General features: G+C 48.9%; 2 protein-coding genes across 3 annotated transcripts; both read left to right on the forward strand.

The window, feature by feature from the left end:
* Positions 1-403: 403 nt before the first annotated feature.
* Positions 404-1,887, forward strand: DPEP2NB (DPEP2 neighbor). Its single transcript, XM_057711136.1, has 2 exons — positions 404-470; positions 1,583-1,887. The coding sequence occupies exons 1-2, from the start codon at positions 404-406 to the stop codon at positions 1,885-1,887; spliced, it is 372 nt and encodes a 123-aa protein (XP_057567119.1).
* A 9,098-nt stretch (positions 1,888-10,985) lies between these two features.
* LOC130838552 (dipeptidase 2-like) lies at positions 10,986-16,606 on the forward strand. 2 transcript variants are annotated; one of them, XM_057711809.1, is made up of 11 exons: positions 11,012-11,097; positions 11,978-12,273; positions 12,596-12,722; positions 13,036-13,165; positions 13,379-13,520; positions 13,823-13,892; positions 14,003-14,179; positions 14,549-14,633; positions 15,280-15,355; positions 15,991-16,153; positions 16,269-16,606. In XM_057711809.1, exons 2-11 carry the CDS (start codon positions 12,071-12,073, stop codon positions 16,524-16,526), a joined length of 1,431 nt encoding a protein of 476 aa, XP_057567792.1. In that variant the 5' UTR covers positions 11,012-11,097; positions 11,978-12,070; the 3' UTR covers positions 16,527-16,606. The 2 variants fall into 2 exon arrangements, with proteins under 2 accessions (XP_057567791.1, XP_057567792.1); XM_057711808.1 differs by having other exon boundaries at positions 10,986-12,273; positions 16,018-16,153.
* Positions 16,607-21,821: the final 5,215 nt, after the last annotated feature.

Raw genomic sequence — 21,821 nt, forward strand, 5'->3', positions numbered from 1 at the left:
TGCCATACAACCTAGCTGTCTCTGAGGTTAATCTTGCCTCTCAAGCCAGTCTCAGCATGTGGGTTTCTCTTGCCCTCCTGTGGCCCCTGGGGCTGTGCCAACCCAACAGGCATGCTCCACGGGGGTTGGCTACTAGTCAGGGCATGGGTGGGGAGGCCCAGGTGTGAGGGGTACCAAGCAGGGTACCTCTCTGGCCTCCACCCTGCTCTGCCACAAAACCCTGAGAGCCTGAAGCCTGCCTCTCAAGTCACAGTTTCCTTCTATGACCTCACTGGGTAGTGATGACTTCACAGGCCTTCTCACAGTTTCCATGGCAGCATAACTATGCAAATGTGCTACTCTCAGAGAAACTTCCTTACCACTTCTCCACCAGATACCAATCCCTTTGGTTGCCTGAGAGAGAATGTCTGATCGGATCTTCTATATCCACTCTAACTTGTCCTCTGTCCCCTGGGAGGGCAGCAGAGCAGGTAGGCCGAGACCAGGCATCTACACAAGATGCATGGTACACACACAACCTCACCTGGCTGCCACACATTCCTTTTGGGCTTGCCCACCACACACACCCAAGCACTTCCCCAGCTGTAAGTAATACCAGTGACCTGGGGCACCTTGAGGGACCCACAGTGCTCACTGTTGAGGACAAATGAAAAGTCATCTCTGGGCAAATAGGCAGGAAGCTTCTGGTCTTTATAAATGTAGGCTTCCTCTTTGGGCCACAGGATGCTTCCATTCAGGTGCTTTCCTGATTGGCCTTAGTGAAAGACAAGTGCATTTTTGTTGGCAAATGAAACAGTTTGAGGAAGAGGGCTGCTCTTGAACCGCACCTTCAAACCCAAGCACCTTCGTGCTATCATGTAGACCTACACATGGGTCCCTCAGACACATCCCATACTGAACTGCATACTGGGGGAAAGGGTAGTGCCATACTGATGGAAAGACCAGAATAACCAAGGGGAGTGATGAAGTGCTAATGAGACTGGAGGGCTGAGGAGATGGTGTCCCAGGAGGTTGGGTTGATGTGAGCCTAGACTTGGTACCCAGAATCCAGTTCTGAATCCCCTGATCACTTTGCCTCAGTATTTGGCTTTGTTCTAATCTAGATAAAAGTATCAGAGGGCTAGGGTTCAGTGTGGTTGAAACAGCCAGCATAAATGGGGCCCAAGAGGGGTTGCCCAGGTGGGAGGGATTCTTAACCAATTTATATCAGATTATTTTTTCCAAAACTTGGAAGGCATTTCCATTAAAGCCTCAGAAGTGACAGACATTAAGAAATGTTTTCTCTATTGTGGAAGGGAGAAATGGAGAGGATCCTGATCACTATTATTTTCAGGTTCTACTGTTTTCTCTGGACATGGTGGACAGATTTCTCATCTGCTACAGCCATAGGCACTAGGAATTGCTTTTGCAGCCAATGTCCCTTCTCTAGGGTCTTGTAGAGGTGATGGGCCAAGGCTGTGCTTTGGATGTCAAACAGATTAAAGGGCTTCAGCCAGAAACTGGGAGAGACATGAGAGAGGGAAATTCTGGCAGGAGACTGTGTACAGCAGAAGTGATTGATAAGTTCTGATTTTCTTTGCAGCAGCAGTGGCTCCCATTTCTCCTCCTACACCTGGTCACTACCATGTCCTCTACCGAGGGTATGGAGAAACCCAGCTGAGCTGGCATGGGGAGACATACTGCCTGGTTGGTGGCTACCGGGCCTACGGGGATGCTCCTATGGCCACACCGGCAAAGGTGGAAGCAGAGAAGCCAGTCCCCGGCGGCGCTCCCAAGAGACGGCGAGCTCTGGCAGAGTCAGACAAAGACCTAGGTTGCTCCAACCCCAAAATTCGGCGATTGCAGCATGGTGGCAGGAGGCTGACCCCGCAGAAGCTTGCTGGCTGAGCCATTCGGAAGAGAGGGCAATTGTTTAACTGCCTAAGGCAGCAAATGCCTCTTCCTGCAGTGACCGCCCCCACTGCCCACTGCCACAGATTAGAACCTGCGTCGTTCCATTGGAGCCTTCCTCAGCCAGGAGCCTCCTTCCACACTAAATGGCCATAAGCAAGGAGCCTCAGAAACTGAGGTTTGAAATGACAGTCTGCTCAGAACATCTCAGGGCTGAAGCTAGCCTGGAAGAAAACCTGATGTTCCTCTGCTCAATCCTCGGAGCCCCTGTGTGAGCAGAAGAAAAGTCTGCGCTCTGCGAGCCAAGGAGGATCCAGGAGCAGAGGGAGGGTGCAGAGAGGCCTTAGCAGGGGCCCAGTCTACCACATGGGCTCCTGCCCAGAGCCATTGCCAGGGCCACCACCACAAACCAGGGGGAGCTGGGCTTTTTGAAACTGAAAGAAGCAATCTGCACCTTCCCAAAGAGTCTCCTGCCTGGGGTCTCAGGAGGCAGGATAGAGACCCAGGAAGACCTGCTCCCTGGAACAAGAACAGGATGGAGAGTCAAGCAGCACACGCCCCGCCCAGAGGCTCACATGCTCCTTTATTCCCAGCCCTTTCTGGCCCCCGTGGGGTCCCTTACTGCTCAATAAAATGTTTTTCTGTAACAGTGTCTGACTTGAAATCCAGGTTATCCAAGGCCAGGCCCCAAACCTCCCTGTTCCCTTTAAGTATATTCCCACATGGGATTCCTGGTCCTCTGAGAACTTCTGCCTCTAAAAAGGACCCTTGGGGGAAGTTTCTAACTATGTGGCTCCTGCAGTGACATCTGTGCAAACTGGGCAGGACATAGGCAGGTTCTTTAAGAAATGTATAGCCTAATGAGTACTTCCCTGTGTGTGTGTGTGTGTGTGTGTGTGTGTGTAAGGACAGGAGAGGCAGGACTGGGAAGATGCCGTTCCACCTATCAATCCATTTATTCAACACATACTTATTGAGCACCTGTTACATACCAGCCACAGTGCTACTTGCTTGAGATATTCCAGTGAATGAGATGATCAAAGCCCCTCTTCTCATGGCACCCACAAACTGAAGGAAGAGACAAACAATGTAATTTCAAGAAATTATAACTGCTATACAGAAAAGTAAAATAGGATAAGGGGTAGAGTGATGAGGGGTTGCTATGTTATACCAGGTAGTCAGGGAAGGCTTCTTTGAGGAGGTGACATTTCAGTGGCGCTGTGAGTAAGGGAATCATGTGAGAAGCTGGAAGAAGAGAATTCCTGGAGGAGGACATGGCAAGTACAAAGACCCTGAGTTAGGGCTGAGGCCAGCCTGTTCTAGGAGCAGCAGAAGGACCAGTGTGACCAGGGAGGAAAGAGACTGAAAGATGTGGTTGGAGAAGTAGGCACAGGCCAGACCATAGTAGGCCTCCTCAGCCATGCTGAGGAATGTGGATCTTAAGTGTGATGGGAAGTTGTGGAAAGGATCTGAAGAGGGTAGTGAAGTGATCTGATGTAGATGCTAAAAAGACCACTCTGACTACTGTGTGCTATGGCAGTGAGGTGCTCGCTGCTACTGGGGGAATGTCTCTCTCAGCAGTTGAGGGGTCAGGGAGTCCTGGAGAGAGGGGGTGGGAGCGTGTAAGCAGAGAAGAAAGAGCACAGGGTTCGAGCCTGTATCCCAGGCCCACCTGCCTCATCAGCCCATAACAGCAGGGGGTACTGTCAGCAGCTCTTAGCCCCCAGGCCCAGGTGAAGCCAGCCATCCTGCTGACAGAACACTTGTCCTCTGGGGCCACAGCAGCAGGACTCCTGCTCCTTTCCCTGACGCACACCCTCAACGCTAGGAAAGGTCCTGATAACTTAAGAACTTTCCTTAACCTGGGTTGGAGGAAGGAGGCACAGGCACTGCGGCTCCCAGAAAATTCCCACTATGGGTCTCAGCTCACCCACAAAAGATAACTGATACCTCTTCCCACAGTGGTCCACACTGCACACCACGGGAAGTTACAACCTCAGTGTCTCTCTCTCATACTTGGTGTGACTGAGGCAGACTTGTGGTTACCGGCGGCGTCAGATAGGTTGGCAATTCCCAAACATGAGCCAAACAGACCCACCTGGGGCTCTCAGGAAAATTAGAGACCTCTGGCACCCACGTCAGCCCTACTGAATACATTTTTAGGGTGGAATCTGGAAATCTGTGGTTTTAAAAGCTTCCCATGACTACCAACTTATACGAAATACAAGGGATGGAGGAACGTGGGAAATGACACCATGGGATACAATCAGCAAATTCCAAAACACAGAAAACCCTAAGGGACAAAGAATGTGATTTTTTTCAACAAATAAATTGCAAGAAAGAAAAAAGAAGAGGAATCCACAAGAGATAAAATGACCAAATGCAATCTTGGGGGGGGGGGGGGTCTTATCTACCTTATAATTTAAATCAATTATTTAAAAATTAGGCAATCAGAGAAATTTGAACATGATAGATAATTGTGATATTAAAGAAATATTGTTGGGCTTCCTAGGTGGCGCAGCGGTTAAGAATCCACCTGCCAATGCAGAGGTCATGGGTTCGATCCCAGCTCCAGGAAGATCCCATGTGCCACGGAGCAACTAAGCCCGTGTGCCAAAAAAATAAAAAAAAAGAAGTATTGTTGACTTTCTAGGTCCTGTAATAATATGGTGGTGAAGTGACATGTATGTATGTATATTTAGGTATAATGGACATATAACATTATATTAGTTTCAGGTGTACAACATAATGATTTGCTATTTGTATATATTGCAAAATGATCACCACAATAAGTCTAATTAACATCTGTCACCATACATGGTTACAAAATTTTTTTTTCTTGTGATAACTTTTAAGATTTACTCTTAGTAACTTTCAACTATGTAACACAGTATTATTAACTACAGTCACCATGCTGTACATTACATCCTCATGACTTACTTATTTTATAACTGTAAGTTTGTACTGTTTGGCTGCCTTCACCCATTTCACCCACCCTCCCAACCCCCACCCCCACCCCATCTCTGGCAACCACCAATCTGTTCTCTATATCCATGAGTTGTTTTTTCTAATTCCATACATAAGTGAGACCATATGGTATTTGTCTTTCTCTGGCTGACTTATTTCACTTAGTTTAATGCCCTCGAGCTCCATTCATGTTGTCAAAAATGGCAAGATTGCCTTCTTTTTTATGGCTCAATAATATTCCATTGAAGGGACTTCCCTGGTGGTGCAGAGGTTAAGAATCTGCCCGCCAATGCAGGGGACACAGGTTCAATCCCTGGGCCAGGAAGATCCCACATGCCACGGAGCAACTAAGCCTGTGTGCCACAACTACTATGCCTGTGCTCTAGAGCCCGCAAGCCACAACTATGAGCCAGTATGCCACAACTACTGAAGCCTGTGTGCCTAGAGCCGGCGTTCCACAAACAGAGAAGTCACCACAATGAGAAGCCCGTGCACTGCAATGAAGAGTAGTCCCTGCTCCCTGCAACTAAAGAAAGCCCACGTGCAGCAATGAAGACCCAAAGCAGCCAAAAATAAATAAAATAAATTAATTAAAAAAATAATATTCCATTGGATGTATATACTACATCTTCTTTATCCATTCATTCATGCTGGACACTTAGGAGGCTTCCATATCTTGGCTATTGTAAATAATGCTGCAATGAACATGGGGGTGCATATATTTTTTTGTTAGTGTTTTTGTTTTCTTTAGATAAATGCCCAGAAATGGAATTGCTAGATCATATGGTGGTTCTATTTTTAATTTTTTTGAGGAACCTCCAAAATATTTTCCATAATGACTGCATCAATTTACATTCCCACCAACAGTGTACAAAGGTTCCCTTTTCTTCACTTCCTCTCCAACACTTTTCTTGTTTGTTTGTTTTTTGATAATAGCCATTCTAATAGGTGTGAGGGTGACAACTCACTATGGTTTTGATTTGCATTTCCCCAATGATTAGCGATGTTGAGCACGTTTTCATATGTTCAGTCGGCAAAAAGGTTTCTTCGTTTTTTTCTGTAAGATGGCTCTAGTAGCACTTAGTTGTCTTTAACTTCATTGGAAACAATTTTGTTAGATTGTATTGTGACAGCTGTCATATCAGCCTGCATTTAAAAAAACATCAAAATCAGTGAATTTTTGTGTAGACATTTTAATATTGAAGATGGAAGAAAAAAGCAACATTTATTATTTCAAGAAAGGTAAAACTGCAACTGCAATGCCAAAAAAAGATTGTATGGTGTATGGAGAAGGTGCTGTGACTGATTGAACGTGTCAAAAGTGGTTTGCGAAGTTTCGTGCTGGAGATTTCTCACTGGACATTGCTCCACGGTTGGAGAGACCAGTTGAAGTTGATAGCACTCAAAGTGAGACGTTAATTGAGAACAATCAACGTTGTGCCACGTGGGAGATAGCCAACATGCTCAAAATACCCAAATCAAGTGTTGAAAATCATCTGCACCAGCTTGGTTATGCTAATCGCATTGATGTTTGGGTTCCATCTAAGTTAAGCGAAAGGAACCTTCTTGACTGTATTTGCAGCACACAGACACGCAGGGCACATTCTTGTCCTCACACAGCAGTGGGGGGTGCAGGATGATCTCCAGGGGCTTCATTCACGATGAAATCAGAGATGTCTCTGTTGAGGGTTTTGGCGGCCTCAGCAGCCCCTTTTCAAAGCTGCTTGTAGTTACATGAGCGCTGAGGGAGGTCCAATAGTTTCTTGGTAAGGTGGGCATCTGCATGACGGTAGGCCTTTGGATTTACATCAGTCTCAGCCATGGCTCTGGCTCCGTGGCATCATCACTCGGCAAGGAGCACAGGCGACATTGGAGCTGGAGCTCTCACCACTGCGGAAAGTCGCAGGGAAGAAGTGGCCAAAATTCTCTTCATGGAAAAAATTTCAATTCCCTGGAAGACTGTAAAAGGTACCTGGAACCGTTCCTTGCTCAAAAAGATAAAAAGTTTTGGGAAGATGGAATTATGAAGTTGCCTGGAAAATGGCAGAAGGTAGTGGAACAAAATGGTAAATACATTGTTCAATAAAGTTCTTGGTAAAAATAAAAAAATGTGTCTCATTTTCACTTAAAAACTGAAGGAACTTTTTGGCCAACCCAATACCTCTTGACCATTTATATCTCTTCTTTGGAAAAATGTCTGTTCAGATCCTCTACCATGATCCGACTTTTAAAAAGAGCCCTTGTCTTTTAGAGATGCAATCTTAAATATGGATGAAATAAATGTCTGATTTGCTTTCAAATATTCAACAGAAGCAGATGGGTAAGGTATAAATGAAATCAGATGGGGTACTAGTTGATAATTGTTGAAGTTGGGCAATGGGTACACAGGGGTTCAATGTACTCTTCTATTTTTTTGTATGTTTGAAATTTTCCCCTAATAGGTCAAGAGAAATAAAAGCTTCTCAGGTGCAGCCTGATGTTCAGGCAGATTTGGAATCAGCGAGGGCTCAGGTGGTCAGCTTCACAGGGTAAACTAGTTTGTGCAAGCCCTGGAAGCCATGCAGAAGAGGGCAGTCTTCCCATATAAAAGCAGGAAACAGGGAGGGCTCTGGGGCAGGGCGTGGTGTGTGCTGCCTGGTGTTGCAGAACACAGGTCTGACAGACCTGAGAGGTGAGCAGGCTAAGGTGATCAAAGACACTGCAAGTCTGAACTTGAGGCTAAATGAGAAATCGCATATGTTGTGGAGCAAACGTTTGCTTGCTCCAGGGCTGGCTCCTGATACTTGATGCCCCCACTGCCCACCCTTCTGTGTGTTTTGCCAGCACATGTGATAGATAACTGGAGACTTGTCCAGCCCCCTCACTGCACCCCCCAGCAAAGAGCCAGCACTAGCAGGTGATCAGGAAAGCATATCTGGACAAAAAGATGAATGTAAGGGATTCTCCTGAAGAGAGGCAGCAGCTGGAAGTCAAGAATCCAAAGAACCCTGTCTGACTTGCCAGGAGGACGCCACTGTGATCATGTGCCTGCCCAGCAGCTGGTCTCCCCACACCTGTCCTCTTTCTCAGCCAGGTTTAAAGAGGGTTCTGTCCCAGGGCCAGTGGGCTACTCTCCCTACCACTGCTGGCTTCCCCAGATGCCTCCCTTACAGAGCCATCCCTGGCGAGCCTGGCAGTAGGGAACAGGAGGTGAGGGGTCATGTGTGCAGAAGCAGACAGGGCAGCTCTTACCAAGCTGCTGGCAATCATTCTCCAAAACTCTGTCCCCACAGAGGACAAGCCAAAAGAGACAAAGTCTCTGTTTGATTGGGTATGGCGTGGGGTCCCAGGAAGCCCCAGACACAGAAGGCTAGGTATATTTCTCCTCCATAAAATCTCAGTCCCAGTGTCCTCACTAGCTGCCCCCAAATTCAGGAATTCTGCCCAGAATTCCAGATTTGGATTCAGGGATGTCTCCAGATAAAGGGGTATAGAGGTCAAGGAAAGGGCATTCATCAGCTGGGCAACTACTTTGATATATATTTATTTATTTATTTATTGGCTGTGTTGGGTCTTCATTGCTGCATGCGGGGGCTTTCTTTAGTTGCAGTGAGTGGGGCTACTCTTAGTTGTGATGCGTGGGCCCCTCATTGCTGTGGCTTCTCTTGTTGTGGAGCACGGGCTCTAGACGTGTGGGCTTCAGTAGTTGCAGAACATGGGTTCAACAGGTATGGCTCACAGGCTCTAAAGCGCAGGCTCAATAGTTGTGGTGCACGGGCTTAGTTGCTCTGAGGCATGTGGGATCTTCCTGGAGCAGGGCTCGAACCCGTGTCCCCTGCATTGGCAGGCAGATTCTTAACCACTGTGCCACCTAGGAAGCCCTGGGCAACTACTTTGAACCTGGAGTAGTCATTCAGGGAGAAGAGAATTAGAGAAAGCAAAGCTTGAAAAAATCTGGGGATACAGGAATTTTAGTTTCAGATTCCAGCTCCATTTGCCAGCTGTTGGTTGAGAAAGTTAAGTTCATTAAGCTGAACTTCAATCTTCCCACTTAGAAAATTAGGTTGGTAACTTATGGTTACCAAAGGGGAAAGGGGGGTGGTAGGGATTAATTAGGAGTTTGGGATTAACATATACACACTACTACATGTAGAATAGATAACCAACACGGACCTACCGTATAGCACAGGAAAGTATACTCAATATTTTGTAATAAAGGAAAAGAATCTGAAAAAGATATAGATATAGATATATCTGAATCACTTTGCTATACACCTGAAACTAACACAACTTTGTAAATCAACTATACTTCAATTTTAAAAAGAGAAAAAAATCAGTCAATCCAAAAAAAAAGAAAGAAAAGAAATGAAAATGAGGCTGGTAAAAACCTACCTTGTGGGCTATTGTGAAGACAATGCACTATGTGCTACTAACTGGTAGTATAGCTCCGGGCACACAATAACTTTGGCTTCTCTGATGCATTGTCACTGTTGTCACTTCTCCTTGTTCTGCGAAGGAAGGGAAGGCAGCAGCCTCCAGAGCTCCTAGTCAACTCGCTTTTCAACAAATGCTGGTTGAGCGCTTGCTGTGCGCAGGTGTGGTGCCAGGTGCTGAAATATGCTGGTCAATCCCTGCTTGGGGAACTAAGATCCCACATGCCACACCACCAAAAAAATAAGGTGACGCCAGATTTTTCAAAGAGATAGGTATGCCTTGCTCCATGGGGACTGAACTGGCGGTGGGGAGACCAGGAGGAGATGAGAGATGACAATGGCCTGTACTGGAAAAGGGGCAGTGGGCATGGAACGGAGACACACCTAGGAGATGTTCTGAGATTGGACCAGCAGGACTTAAAGATGCCCTGAAAGGGGAGGGGTGGGCAGAGAGTAGGTGGCATCACGGATGAAATTCAGGTCAGCTGTGGAGCCATGCCCTGGGCTTCTCTCCCTTCACCCTCTTTCCACTTCTGCCCACTGCCGGCCGCACCTGGAAAACTTTTGTCATAGCCTCTGCCTGCAAATTGTCACTGCGTCCAAGTCTGTCCACTGATACTGGTGGCTCCTAGAGGACAAGGCTTCACTAGTGTGCTCATTTCCCCCTGGTGGGGACAGGGCACAAAGATGGCCTCGGGTGAGGTTAAGGGGAGGACAGGCCATCCTATCGGCTAAAATCTGCTTACCACTTAGGTGTGAGTACTCCCATGTCCCTGAGTATGTAAGGACCTGGATGTGTCTGTGTTTCCATGATTGGCTTTATATGGTCACCTCAAAGCCATAGCCCACAGTGCCAGCCTTCTTAAGGACTGAAGCTGAATATTACAGAAAATTTGCTGCCTGGCTAATCTTCTACAGCAATGGTGCCAACCCCCTCTAGCTCAATACAGCCTAGGATGTTGTTAGACATCTGGTCCCTGGAGAGAAGCTAAAAAAAGAAAAAAAGGCTAAATTCTCCCTTTACATTCCTCTGTCAGCAGCTGCTATTCATTTGTCTGCACTTCCCGGAGGCCTGCCAAGAGTGGAATAAACTGTTTATCCCCCAAACCCACATTTTTTGCTTGGAAATCAGTAGATTCAAGAGTTTCTCCTCCCTCTCCCCACTGCAAGAGTGACTGTGGGGGCTGCTGATCAGCGGGGTGGGGGGGGGGCTGGGGAGGGAAGGGAGCCAGGTCTGAGTTTAGGTGCGCAAGTCACCCAGGGCAGGGATACACCCTGTTCTCCCCTCCTGGGGAGCCTAGGACCTCTAGTTCCTCTGGAAGAGTTTTACTTGTTTCGTTTTTAGAGAGATTTCTAGGGTCTCCTGTGCTCAGACTTAGGTCCCTACCCCTGTGCTAGTCACTCCTGCCAGCTGGGAAAGGTTCCAAAGGTGGAACAGCTCCAGGGGGTGCCAAGGATCGGAGCAGAAACTTGAGAGGCGGGGGATGAAGGAGTTTCGGCACAGTCCCTGAAGCATTTCCGTGGTTCAACTTCGGTGTGAAGGCATATCCCCAGAGTGTGTGTGTGTGTGTGTGTGGGTGTGGGTGTGTGTGGCGGGGGGAGGGTGGGGGGGTTGTTTCTAGAGGAGGCAGCTAGGGTGAGAGCCTGAGGCTGGAAATGGTGAATGGGGTGGGGCCTCCCAGCAGGACAGGAACTTAGCCCTTGAGGTTTCTGGGAAAGCTAGAGCCACAAGGACCACGAGATAAGGCGAGTGCAGCAGCAGAACCCAGGTGCCAGCTCTTTCCTCAGAACCTATACTTCTCCACCAGGCGGGGCCTTCCACACGGAGGTAGGAGGGATGCTGGCCAGCAGGTCAGCTAGCAGCTCTGGGAGAAGGGGTGCTGGGCTGGGGGCTCTGCTGCCATGGAAATGCCTTCATTTCCTTCCACTCAAATAGCTTACTGACTGGGTTCCTGCTTTGTTGAGTAAAAGGGTCGCTGACTCTCCCCAGACGGTTGTTCAGTTCACATCCCTAAAGTCCCTCTATGCAGGCCCTGAGGAGGTGCAGCAAGTCCTGAGGGCGCTCTTTCCCGAGGCTGACCGGGGGAAATGGGGGAGGGGTGCCCCTGACAGTTCCCAGTTGCCGGCTGCAGTCCCCAGAGAATGGTCCTGCAGGCTGTGGAGTCAAGCAGGTGGAGAGAGAAGGTGGGGGCAGAGGGCCCCTTCCTGAATCCAGAGTCCACAAGGTTAACCCCCGATTTCCAGAAACTATCTCCTCCCCACACCCACCTCACGCGGCCCAGCACCGGGAAACCGGGAGCCCAGAGCACTGTGGCCACAGAGACACGGGCACGCAGCCCTCGGGGCGGGCGGGTCAGGCTGCGGGCAGATGGGGAGAAGACGTGCTCCCGGGAGCTGAAGGCCAGTCTCTGAGAGAAGCACCCCAGACTCTCTGGGACAGCAAGGTTAGAGGCAGGGGGAGAGCAACCTAGGGCGGTCCCCTCGGGACAGTCGGGGTGAGGAGAGGGGCGAGGCGGGAGGGAACCTGTGATGGGAGGCGAGTGGGCTCGCGTGGAGGCCAGCTCACGCCGCGGGAGCTGCCTCTTAGCCGGGATGGGAGGGCAGTGCCGCCCCCTGGCGGCCGCACTTCGCGGACCGCGGCTCTCCGCACACGGTCGCAGGGTCCTGTGACTCCGTGACCCCTCCCTCCACCCCACCCCCTTCTCGAGGCCGCGTCGCTGGGTGGCCTGCGTCGACGGGCAGGACCCCATCGCCCGCCCCTCTCAGACCAGCCTTTGCCCACCTGCCCGGCCCTGCGCAGCATGCGGCCCGGGGGCCTCGAGAGTGCCCGCGCGCTCTGCCAGCAGCCCCTGCTGCGGCTGCTGCTCCTGCTGCGGCTGCTGCTGCCCGGTGCCCAGACCACGGCGGGCGCCCCCGGCGCGTGGACCACGAGGGACACCTCCAGCACCCCGAGTCTGCAGGAGCGCGCGCGGGCCCTGATGCGGGACTTCCCGCTCGTGGACGGGTGCGTAGGTGCGGTGCCAGGGCTGGTGGGGGCCAGTGGGGGCCTAGCCTGGCCCTGGGCAGGGGAGGAGGTCCAGAGCGTGTAGAGCTAGTGGGGAGGCTCCCTTACAGCACGCCTGGATGTCCTCTTCATCATCCATGGGTGTTCTTCTGCTCCTCTGTCGCCCTGGTGGGAACCCCTCAGCCCAGGCCTCAACTGATCCTAGTATAGTCTGTGTGACAGTGTGAGGTGGGGAACCCCTGAGCTGCCCCAAGCCAGGCAACGTGTGCTTCCTGATCCCAAGACCTAAGGAGCCCACCCATTTGCACTGACCTCCCTCCAGCCACAACGACATGCCCCTGATCCTGAGGCGGTTTTACCACAACGGGCTACAGGATGTTAATGCGCGCAATTTCAGCCATGGCCAGACCAGCTTGGACAGGCTTAAAGACGGTCTCGTGGGTGCCCAGGTACCAAAGGGACACACAAGGTGCCACCATGGCTGCTCGGAAATGTGGGGGAGTTTGGGGGCCTCAGAGACCACAGGTTAGTCACACTGGAACTCAGTTACCATAGCAGCCTAGAAAGCGCCATGACATGGATGCTGGGGGCTACAGGGGTCACAGCGAGCCAACTTGATGGGCATCCAAGTACCACAGAACAAGCCATGCATTACGTGTGACTTCTGGGCACAGGGAGTGCTGTGCCAGCTGTGGAGGCTGTGCGAAGCCCAAGGCCTTCCAAAGCAGCCCCTGCCCAAACTAACTGCTGGCCTTCCCTCAGTTCTGGTCAGCCTACGTCCCATGCCAGACCCAGGAACGGGATGCTGTGCGCCTCACCCTGGAGCAAATTGACCTCATCCGCCGCATGTGTGCCTCCTATTCTGAGCTGGAGCTTGTGACCTCAGTTAAAGGTAGATGGGGGACTTCCCTGCAAGTCCAGTGGTTAAGACCCCGCACTTCCACTGCAGGGGGCTCGGGTTCGATCCCTGGATGCCTCATGCTGCACAGCACAGCCAAAAAAAAAAAAAAAGGTAGACAGACCAATGGTGATAGGTGTTAGGGACTTGATCTTGATTAAGTTACACCTGCCTCTGAAAATGATTATCTGACCTACCTGCCCCCAGCTCTGAACAATACCCGGAAACTGGCTTGCCTCATTGGCGTGGAGGGTGGCCATTCACTGGACAGTAGCCTCTCTGTCTTGCGTACCTTCTATGCCCTGGGTGTGCGCTACCTGACACTTACCCACACATGCAACACGCCTTGGTAAGCACAGTGCAGATGGTATGGGCCCAGTGAGGCAGATATCTGCCCAAGATCACGCTGGGGCCCAGACCAAGCTTTACCCCTGGGATCCGGCCCTGAACCTGGAGTGGGGAGGGGAATGGAGGTTTGCAGAACAAGAATGGATCCCCAGAAGGGCCCTCCTACTGCCAGGCATAGCCCAGCTTGGATCCCTCCTCTTGCTCCAGGGAGTGGCAGGTGTAGAGGGTTCGAGAGAACCTCTTTCTAGGCTCTTACAGCCAAGTCATGGCCACCAGTCAGACTGCCTCCTGGTCATCCTGCAGGGCAGAGAGCTCGGCTAAGGGTATCCACCCCTTCTACAGCAATGTCAGCGGGCTGACCAGCTTCGGTGAGGTGAGGACCCTGGTTCCACACCCTGCCCCACATGCATGTACAGCCCACCTGTTCCCTACAGATAAATGCACATAAGATGATTGCAGCCCTGATGCCCTCTGTCCCTGCAGAAGGTGGTGGCAGAAATGAACCGCCTGGGCATGATGGTAGACTTGTCCCATGTCTCGGATGCCGTGGCACGGCGAGCCCTAGAAGTGTCACAGGCACCTGTGATCTTCTCCCACTCGGCTGCCCGGGCTGTGTGTGAGAACACTAGGAATGTTCCAGATGATATCCTGCAGCTTCTGGTGAGAGACTGCCCTGGCCCTCAAACCTAAAGCAAGAGGTTCGAACCAGGGGCCCTTGAACCTGAGCCTCTGCTCCCTCAACTTCCTCAAACCCGGGTTAAATATCTTCTGTCCCCAAAATCCACGGTCCACAGCCCCTCAACTCTTGAGCCCGAGGTGGGGTTCTAGGTGGTAAATACTCCAAACCTGCAAACCCAGGACTAAGACACCACCCAGACCAGGGCTGAGGCTCCTCCATTCAGACCTGGAGAGGAGACGTCTCTGAGCTCACAGCCAAGGCTGAACACCTTCCTCACGGGGCGGAGAGAGTGTACAGGCAGGTGGTTGTGCTGGGGGCCAAGCCGAATGTCCATTTGTCCACCCCTGCAGAAGAAGAATGGTGGCATCGTGATGGTGTCCTTATCCATGGGGGTGCTGCAGTGCAACCCGTTAGCCAACGTGTCTACTGTGGCAGGTAAGCCTCATCCTGGGCTCTCTGCACAGCTCTGATTTGGACCTGAAGCTAGGTCCAAATCTGAGGAATTCAGATGAGCCCCAGTGGTTTGACCCACCTGTTGGCAATAGGCACAGCTGCCAAAAAAACAATAATGGATGGTACGCAGCACCTTGGTGCGATGTGCAACTGATGCCCTGGAATCAAAACTGCGATACTGATGGGTATGAGGGAGGCAGTCAGACACAGAGCCCAGGTGCTGCCCATCTGCGCCTCTGCAGGGGCTCGTAAAGCGCGTTGCCCCTGCCTCTGGCCAAGGCACTGGCTAGCTTCTTAGGTCTCCGGGGTCTTCATCAGTTGTACTCTTGTTCCTCTCTCATCCTCCACACCATGGAAAGGAGCCCCCACATGTTCTCAAGGAGACTGGGAGGCAGGGTGAATCTTGGATGGGAAATGGCCCAAATGGGTGGCTCTGGGGTGCACTTGAAATCTGAAGTCCAGTCTACAGCTATCTGGGATCACTTCAGATCAAACCTCAGGGCACTCTGGGTGGAGTGAAATTGGCCTGTATGGCCTACAGGCTGCAAGAAACGGAATTAATAGAGGTCAGTCATCACCCCCCCCCCCCCACCATCGGAGCCCCACACTATGACTTTCCATTCTTCAGATCACTTCGACCACATCAAGGCAGTCATTGGACCCAAGTTCATTGGGATTGGCGGAGATTATGATGGGGCTGGCCGGTGAGTGCTTCTCTGTGGCTTGCCTTGGGCTGGCTGTGCAGCAGTGGGGCTTTCACAGCCACCGTGCCCACCACACTGTGGTCTTCATGGCCTTGACCATAGCCTCAGGTCTGCTGGCCCAACTGGTATCTCCTCTCTCCCAGAGTCTGTTTCTTGGGCTCTCCTGTCTGTTTGCAGCCCATTGGCCCTACTCTAGGTCATCATATTTGGCTAAACCACCAGACAGAGCTCATCTGCCCGGCATCTGCACCCATCCAATGCCAGCAGACCCACGGCCTCTGAGCAGACTCTTAGCAAGGTCTGGGGTGGACTGACCATCTTCTCTCCCTGCAGTTGGGTCTGTGCATGCAGGGGGGTCAACCCAGCTCTTAAAAAGCTTTTCTTCTTTTTATAAATGGAGGGGAAAACTGCATTCAGTGAAAGACATAGATCTTAATAGTACAATTCAATAAGTTTTAATGAATATTCAAGGAGCTTTTGGGGCCTTCTTCTGAAGGATAAAGAGCAGGGGTGAATCACTTACTCTCTCCAAATCTCCATTTCCCATATCTGACCAGGGCCAGGGTTCAGTGGACCCTGGACACATAGGGCTTTGGTTCTGACTCAAACCAGGGAACGGGTCTGAGGCCCAATAGCTGGCTGGTTGGCTGGTGGCCACACAGGTTCCCACAGGGGCTGGAGGACGTGTCCACATACCCAGTACTGATAGAGGAGTTGCTGAGGCGTGGCTGGAGTGAGGAAGAGCTTCAGGGTGTTCTTCGAGGAAACCTGCTCCGGGTCTTCAGACAGGTGGAACAGGTATGCTGGGCTGGGCAAAAGAGTAGCCCTGGGCAGGTGCTCTGAGCAGGTATATGCGGGAGGTGTGGGGGGGGAGGGGCTGTGGGAGTTGCTGCCCTCTGACTGCCACCTCCAGGTACAGGAGGAAAACAAGGGACAGAGTCCCTTGGAGGATGAGTTCCCAGATGAGCAGCTGGGCAGCTCTTGCCGCTCCATGCTCCCGCGTCTGCATCAGAGACAGAATCTGGCTCCAGACCAGAAACTAACCAGAATTCCGATGCGTGGGCATCTCATTTTGTCACCTAAGTGGTCATTCTCAAAATCCTCTCCCTGCACGGCCCCAGGCCTCACAGTTATTGCTGCCTTCCCAGTCCTCATTCTCTGGCTCTGGTGATCCCGTTAATACTGCCAGATGTCACTTTGGCAGCCGCAGATATCGCACAAAGTTCCCTTGCATGCAAGCACAAACATTTCCTGACAATAAACGTTGTAGAAACGGAATCAGCATGAGTGTCCTTCTCTGTGGTGGGGTCTGCGGTGAAGGCGCCCAATACTGGGGTTTGGTGGGGGGTCCTACAGTTCAGCCACCAGACACTCAAGGAAGACCTGTTAGCAGTGCCCTGAGGAAACCCAGGTGGTCTGGCTCAGCGCTGGAAGGAGACAGTGGGTGGCTCTGGCTGCGGGAGTGGGGACCTTACTCGGTTCCCTCTGAGTCGCTCACCTCAGTCCATATCCTGACCCACTGTGTACCACTTGGGGATCTTTCAGGGAATTCTGGTTCAGATTCCCAAGAAGAGAACGCCTGGATCACAAATGATCTTTGCTCCCATTTGGACACAGCCCAGAATGTCAGGCTACTTAATGGGCCATGGGCCGCCAATGGCTGGACTGCTCTGGATGTGAGCCCACCCCCTCCCCTGCTCCTCGGGGACTTCCTCTCTAAGAGGTTCAGGCCACTTAGACAACCACCCCATCTTCCCCCAGTCCACCAATGATAATAGCAACTGCACTGATAATAGCCAAAATTGAGTTAATACATTGAGTGGTAATAACATGATAAAAAAATAATAGTAAATACTAATAATCTACACATATCCCATGAGTGAGCAATTTCATCCCAGGCATATATCCAAGAGCAATGCGTATGTATGTTCCCCAGTTCCCCAAAGGGTATATGAAATAGTATTTACAGCAGCACTATTCATAATAATGCCAAATGCATTTCAAAATCAAACTTCAAGGAGTCAAAGACCAAAGGTTGTTTGTTTGTTTTTTTGTTTTTTGTTTCTTTTTGCCGTGCCACACAGCTTTTGGGATTTTAGCTCCCCAACCAGGGACTGAACCCGGGTTCTCGGCAGTGAGAATGCAGAGTCCTAACCACTGGACTGCCAGGAAATTCCCCCAAAGATTATCTTAAAAGCTGTCATATTAAAACAAATCACATTAGGGAATTTCCTTGTGGTCCAAAGGTTAAGACTCGGCAATTTCACTGCTAGGGCCCAGGTTCAATCCCTGGTCAGGGAACTAAAATCCTGCAAGCCGCGAGGTATGGCCACCAAAAAAAAAAAAAAAATCATATTAACTTGAGGAACAACAATAAAACTGACAACTGAATTTTCAACAGAAATAAGAGAAATCTGCCCACAGTGGAATATCTTTAGCCTGAGGAAAGTAACTACCAATGTTCCAGAGAAACTCACCAAGATTAGGAGACTACCAAAATCCTGCACACACCCTAATCTTGTCAGCAACCCCACCCTTCTGAAACTTTGCAGAAGAAAGAATGCAAGACTGTTACTGCCTTGATCCTTATAACATACCTCTGACCACTACCCCTGACTATATAACCTCTCTCTATTCCCCAGTGAGGGGAGGGCACAGTTCTTGAGGCGCTAGCCTACTGTGTTCCCCCCTTGCCTGGCAAAGAAATAAAGCCACTCTTTCTTTCTCCTCCAAAAAAAAAAAAAAAAAAAGTAACTACCAATGTTGAATTCTGTGGACAGTGAAAACATTCTTCAAAAATGAAGGAAAGTAAATATATTTTCAACAAAAGGAGAGAGAGATTGGAAACACACAAACCACCTAATGAGAATATCAATTATTATGGGAAAGTGCACATCAAATAGGAATTGAGATTATAGATGTCCTAATTGCACATCTGAAATGGAGGTATAAAAATTTAAACAAAGAGTCTTCATATTTTGAATTTTTAACTAGAGAAAAGTTATGTTCTATGAATACATCAGATCTGTCAAAAGCAGCCACTGAGTTGCCTCATATATTCTGAAATTTTAAGTCGTATAGAAATTCCAACTGACAGTTTTAATAAACATGCAACATTGATGCTTTGTAATATAAAATCAGCACTGTGTTTGGATCTTCTAAAATTGATTCACAAATTTTGCTTAGTGGAATCGTATCCAAATTTGGGAATAGCCTTGAAAAAATTTTTAGCTATACTAGTTATGGTAGCATCAAGTCTTAGTAAGCTGCAGTTATTTAAAAGTTATTTAAGACTATCTCATGGTCAACAGAAATTGTCAAACATTCAATCTATCAATAGAAAATGAACTAATCAAAGAAGCAGGTTTTGAAAATATTATTCATGAGTTTGTTTCCATTAAAGCCAGGAAATTAAAATTATAATTCTGGCTTGAGTATAAATAAAGTATGGAAACATAAAATAATGTGAGTTTTAATACATCTACTTTTCAGTTCTTTAATATTTTTCAACTATTTTAATAGTCTGGAAAAATCAACCATTAAAAATACATTTAAAATGTGTATAGGAGTACACATTTTTCCTCTTGCCTAAGGGTTCAAGTTGGCTGGTCTCCGAACTGTTACTCAGAAAGTTCTAATAGTGCTTTCTATTTGTTTCACCCATTCTCTCCTTGCTTGGCTTCTTTTGGATGGATTGAGCAGCAAGCGCTCTAAGATCACCTGAATCCCATTTCAGATCCTTCCAAGCTGAGCTGATCCAGCTCAAGGTCCAATTAGGGGAAAATGGGAAGAGGTGGAGGTTACTAGAAGACAGAAGTTTTAGGAGGATCCTGTGTTGCTGGCGCTCAGACCTCTCAGGTATCTAAGGTTCTGCTCAGTAGGTACAGATGTTCTGAATAGGTATGACAGGACTGCTTTACGATGGCCAGAAGTTGGAGTTCGCAGCCAACTGCCATTGCTGGAGCCACACAGACATAAAGAGGAAAAATGGGAGAGACATTCCTCTTTTCTTCTCCTGTTTTTCCATTTCCCTTTCCCTGGTGGCTCCTATTGGCGGAATGTAATAGGAAGCCAGCTGGGCGGCTAGGAAATGTGGTTTCAAGAGTTCAAGCCCCAGCCTCACAGAGCAGAGAATAACAGAAGGCTGGATCTGGAGTTGAGAGACAATTGCTTGATATCCAAAATTGCTGAGGCCTGATTCACTCTTTCCCCTAGAGTGTGTTCTCTTGTGTTGCAACTCCTCAGGGTTCTCCCTTACCTTTGGTGGACCCTGGACACTAATCTCTACTTCCTTAGCCCCACAAAGTCTCTAGTGGAAGAAACAGCCCAAAGACCTGGCCCACCTCTGGGTTTCCCCACTCCCTGGATCCTTCACAAGTAATTTTTCAATATCTTGTTAACTCCTTGATGCCCTCAAGAAGATCCTTTTTATATTTTGCCCAACTTTTCTAATTACTGTCAGGAGGAGTGTAACTTCGATTTATTTACTTAGTCAACCAAAACCAGACGTTTGAAACCGTGTATGCATTAATTTGATAACATTTTAAAATTAACTATAAACATTATGCCCTCACCTTTTTTAAATGTTTTTTATTTTTTATTATTTTATTATTTTTTTATTTTTGTTTTTTATTTGTTTTTCTTTTTGCTTCTTTTATTTTATGCCCTCTCCTTTTACCTAAGACTAATATAGGAAACAACTGTATATGAAAAGCTTCTGGACTTCCCTGGTGGTACAGTGGTTAGGAACCCACCTGCCAATGCAAGGGACACAGGTTCGAGCCCTGGTCCAGGAAGATCCCACATACCATGGAGCAACTAAGCCCATGTGCCAGAACTACTGAGCCTGTGCTCTAAAGCCCTCAGGCCACAACTATTGAGCCCACGAGTCGCAACTACTGAAGCCCGATAGCGTAGAGCCCATGCTCCGCAACAAGAGAAGACACAGCAATGAGAAGCCCACACACTGCAATGAAGAGTAGCCCCCACTCTCTGCAACTACAGAAAGCCTGTGCACAGCAACGAAGACCCAATGCAGCCAATAAATAAAAAATAAAATAAATAAAATTTTAAATAAATAAATAAAACAAAGCAATTTAAATAGCTGGGGTCAAATTTATTAAAAAAAAAAAAAAGCTTCTGCACTTTTGAGAAACTATTAGCAAAGTCATCATTCATTATGTTGTTTAATGTCACTTAAATGAAGACCTCCATGGTAGGTCAGCTCAGATGTATGAGTGACCAAAATATAAACACTCCCACCCTCCTTGGTCCTTCCTGAGCTGAGGAAGGCAAACCAGAGGAGCTGGGTCAGACTTCGTCCTTAACCCCAGGCATGAGAAAGGGGCAGTGATGGATGGGGGCAGTGGTCACCAGAGGCCAAGTCCCCTCTGGCACCAAGAGGGGAGGCCAGCTTATCCGGGAGTCCAGGAGAGAGAAGACACATGCAAATGCAAAAGGGGGTACAACTCAGGCTAGATTTCAATCTGTGTTGTTGGCCCCTCTCAGCCTGACAGGACCTGATGCAGGCCCAGGAGACTCAGATGCCACCCAACTGCAGTTCTGAGATCAGTTCCCCCTAAACCATGGCTTTTTCTTCAGAAAACAATGACTTATACTATCCAGGCCACTGGCCAGCCTGGAAACCACCTTGTCTTGGAGGAGGATTTCTGCATCTCCTTAGGAGACTAAGCCTCTCATGCTCTTAGTACCAAGGGCCCTAACCGGACCTTGTCCTGCTACTCTGTGCCTTGGAGGCTCTTCCAGCTCTTCTCCCACAGCACAGTCATCCTGCTCAAACCAGACCTTTACCTGGGCTATTGACCAAGCCAAGATGCCCTCTCTACTCCCCTGCAGGATCCAAGCCCCATCCTTTCAAGGCTCAGCTACTGTGCTGGTGCATCCATGAACCTCTTACCACCATGGCCAGCTTGCACCTGCACTGCCTCCGACTTCCCTCAGCCAGGATGACCATATACCAAAAAAGATGAGACCTAAATTGACCAGGGAGTAGGTAACCCCCTTCCCAAGATGCCTACTATTAACTAATGTTTAGTATCTATATTCCCCTAGGGTCTTTTTTGTGTGTGTCTATCAACATATGTACAGACGTAAATTTTAATACGAGATACTAAAACAAAATGGTCTCCCATAAATATTATTCTTAAATTCCATTTTCGTTAAAAATATATAGGGAAAGACCTAAATGTAAGGCCAGACACTATAAAACTCCTAGAGGAAAACATAGGAAGAACACTCTTTGACATAAATAACAGCAAGATCTTTTCTTGATCCCCCCTAGAATAATGGAAATAAAAACAAAAATAAATAAATGGGACCTAATGAAACTTCAAAGCTTCTGCACACACACACACACACACACACACACACACACAAAAAGCTTCTGCACAGCAAAGGAAACTATAAGCAAGACGAAAAGACAACCCTCAGAATGGGAGAAAATATT

Source organism: Hippopotamus amphibius, chromosome 16 (assembly GCF_030028045.1).
Source record: "Hippopotamus amphibius kiboko isolate mHipAmp2 chromosome 16, mHipAmp2.hap2, whole genome shotgun sequence".
NCBI lineage: Eukaryota > Metazoa > Chordata > Mammalia > Artiodactyla > Hippopotamidae > Hippopotamus > Hippopotamus amphibius.

Bases quoted from the DNA above. Each gene is read 5' to 3' on its own strand.
- DPEP2NB (XM_057711136.1), top strand. From the start codon at position 404: ATGTCTGATCGGATCTTCTATATCCACTCTAACTTGTCCTCTGTCCCC. The intron at 471-1,582 runs GTAGGCCGAGAC...TTTTCTTTGCAG, and splicing joins CTGGGAGGGCAGCAGAGCAG to CAGCAGTGGCTCCCATTTCT.
- LOC130838552 (XM_057711809.1), top strand. From the start codon at position 12,071: ATGCGGCCCGGGGGCCTCGAGAGTGCCCGCGCGCTCTGCCAGCAGCCC. The intron at 12,274-12,595 runs GTGCGTAGGTGC...ACCTCCCTCCAG, and splicing joins GACTTCCCGCTCGTGGACGG to CCACAACGACATGCCCCTGA. The intron at 14,180-14,548 runs GTGAGAGACTGC...CCACCCCTGCAG, and splicing joins ATGATATCCTGCAGCTTCTG to AAGAAGAATGGTGGCATCGT.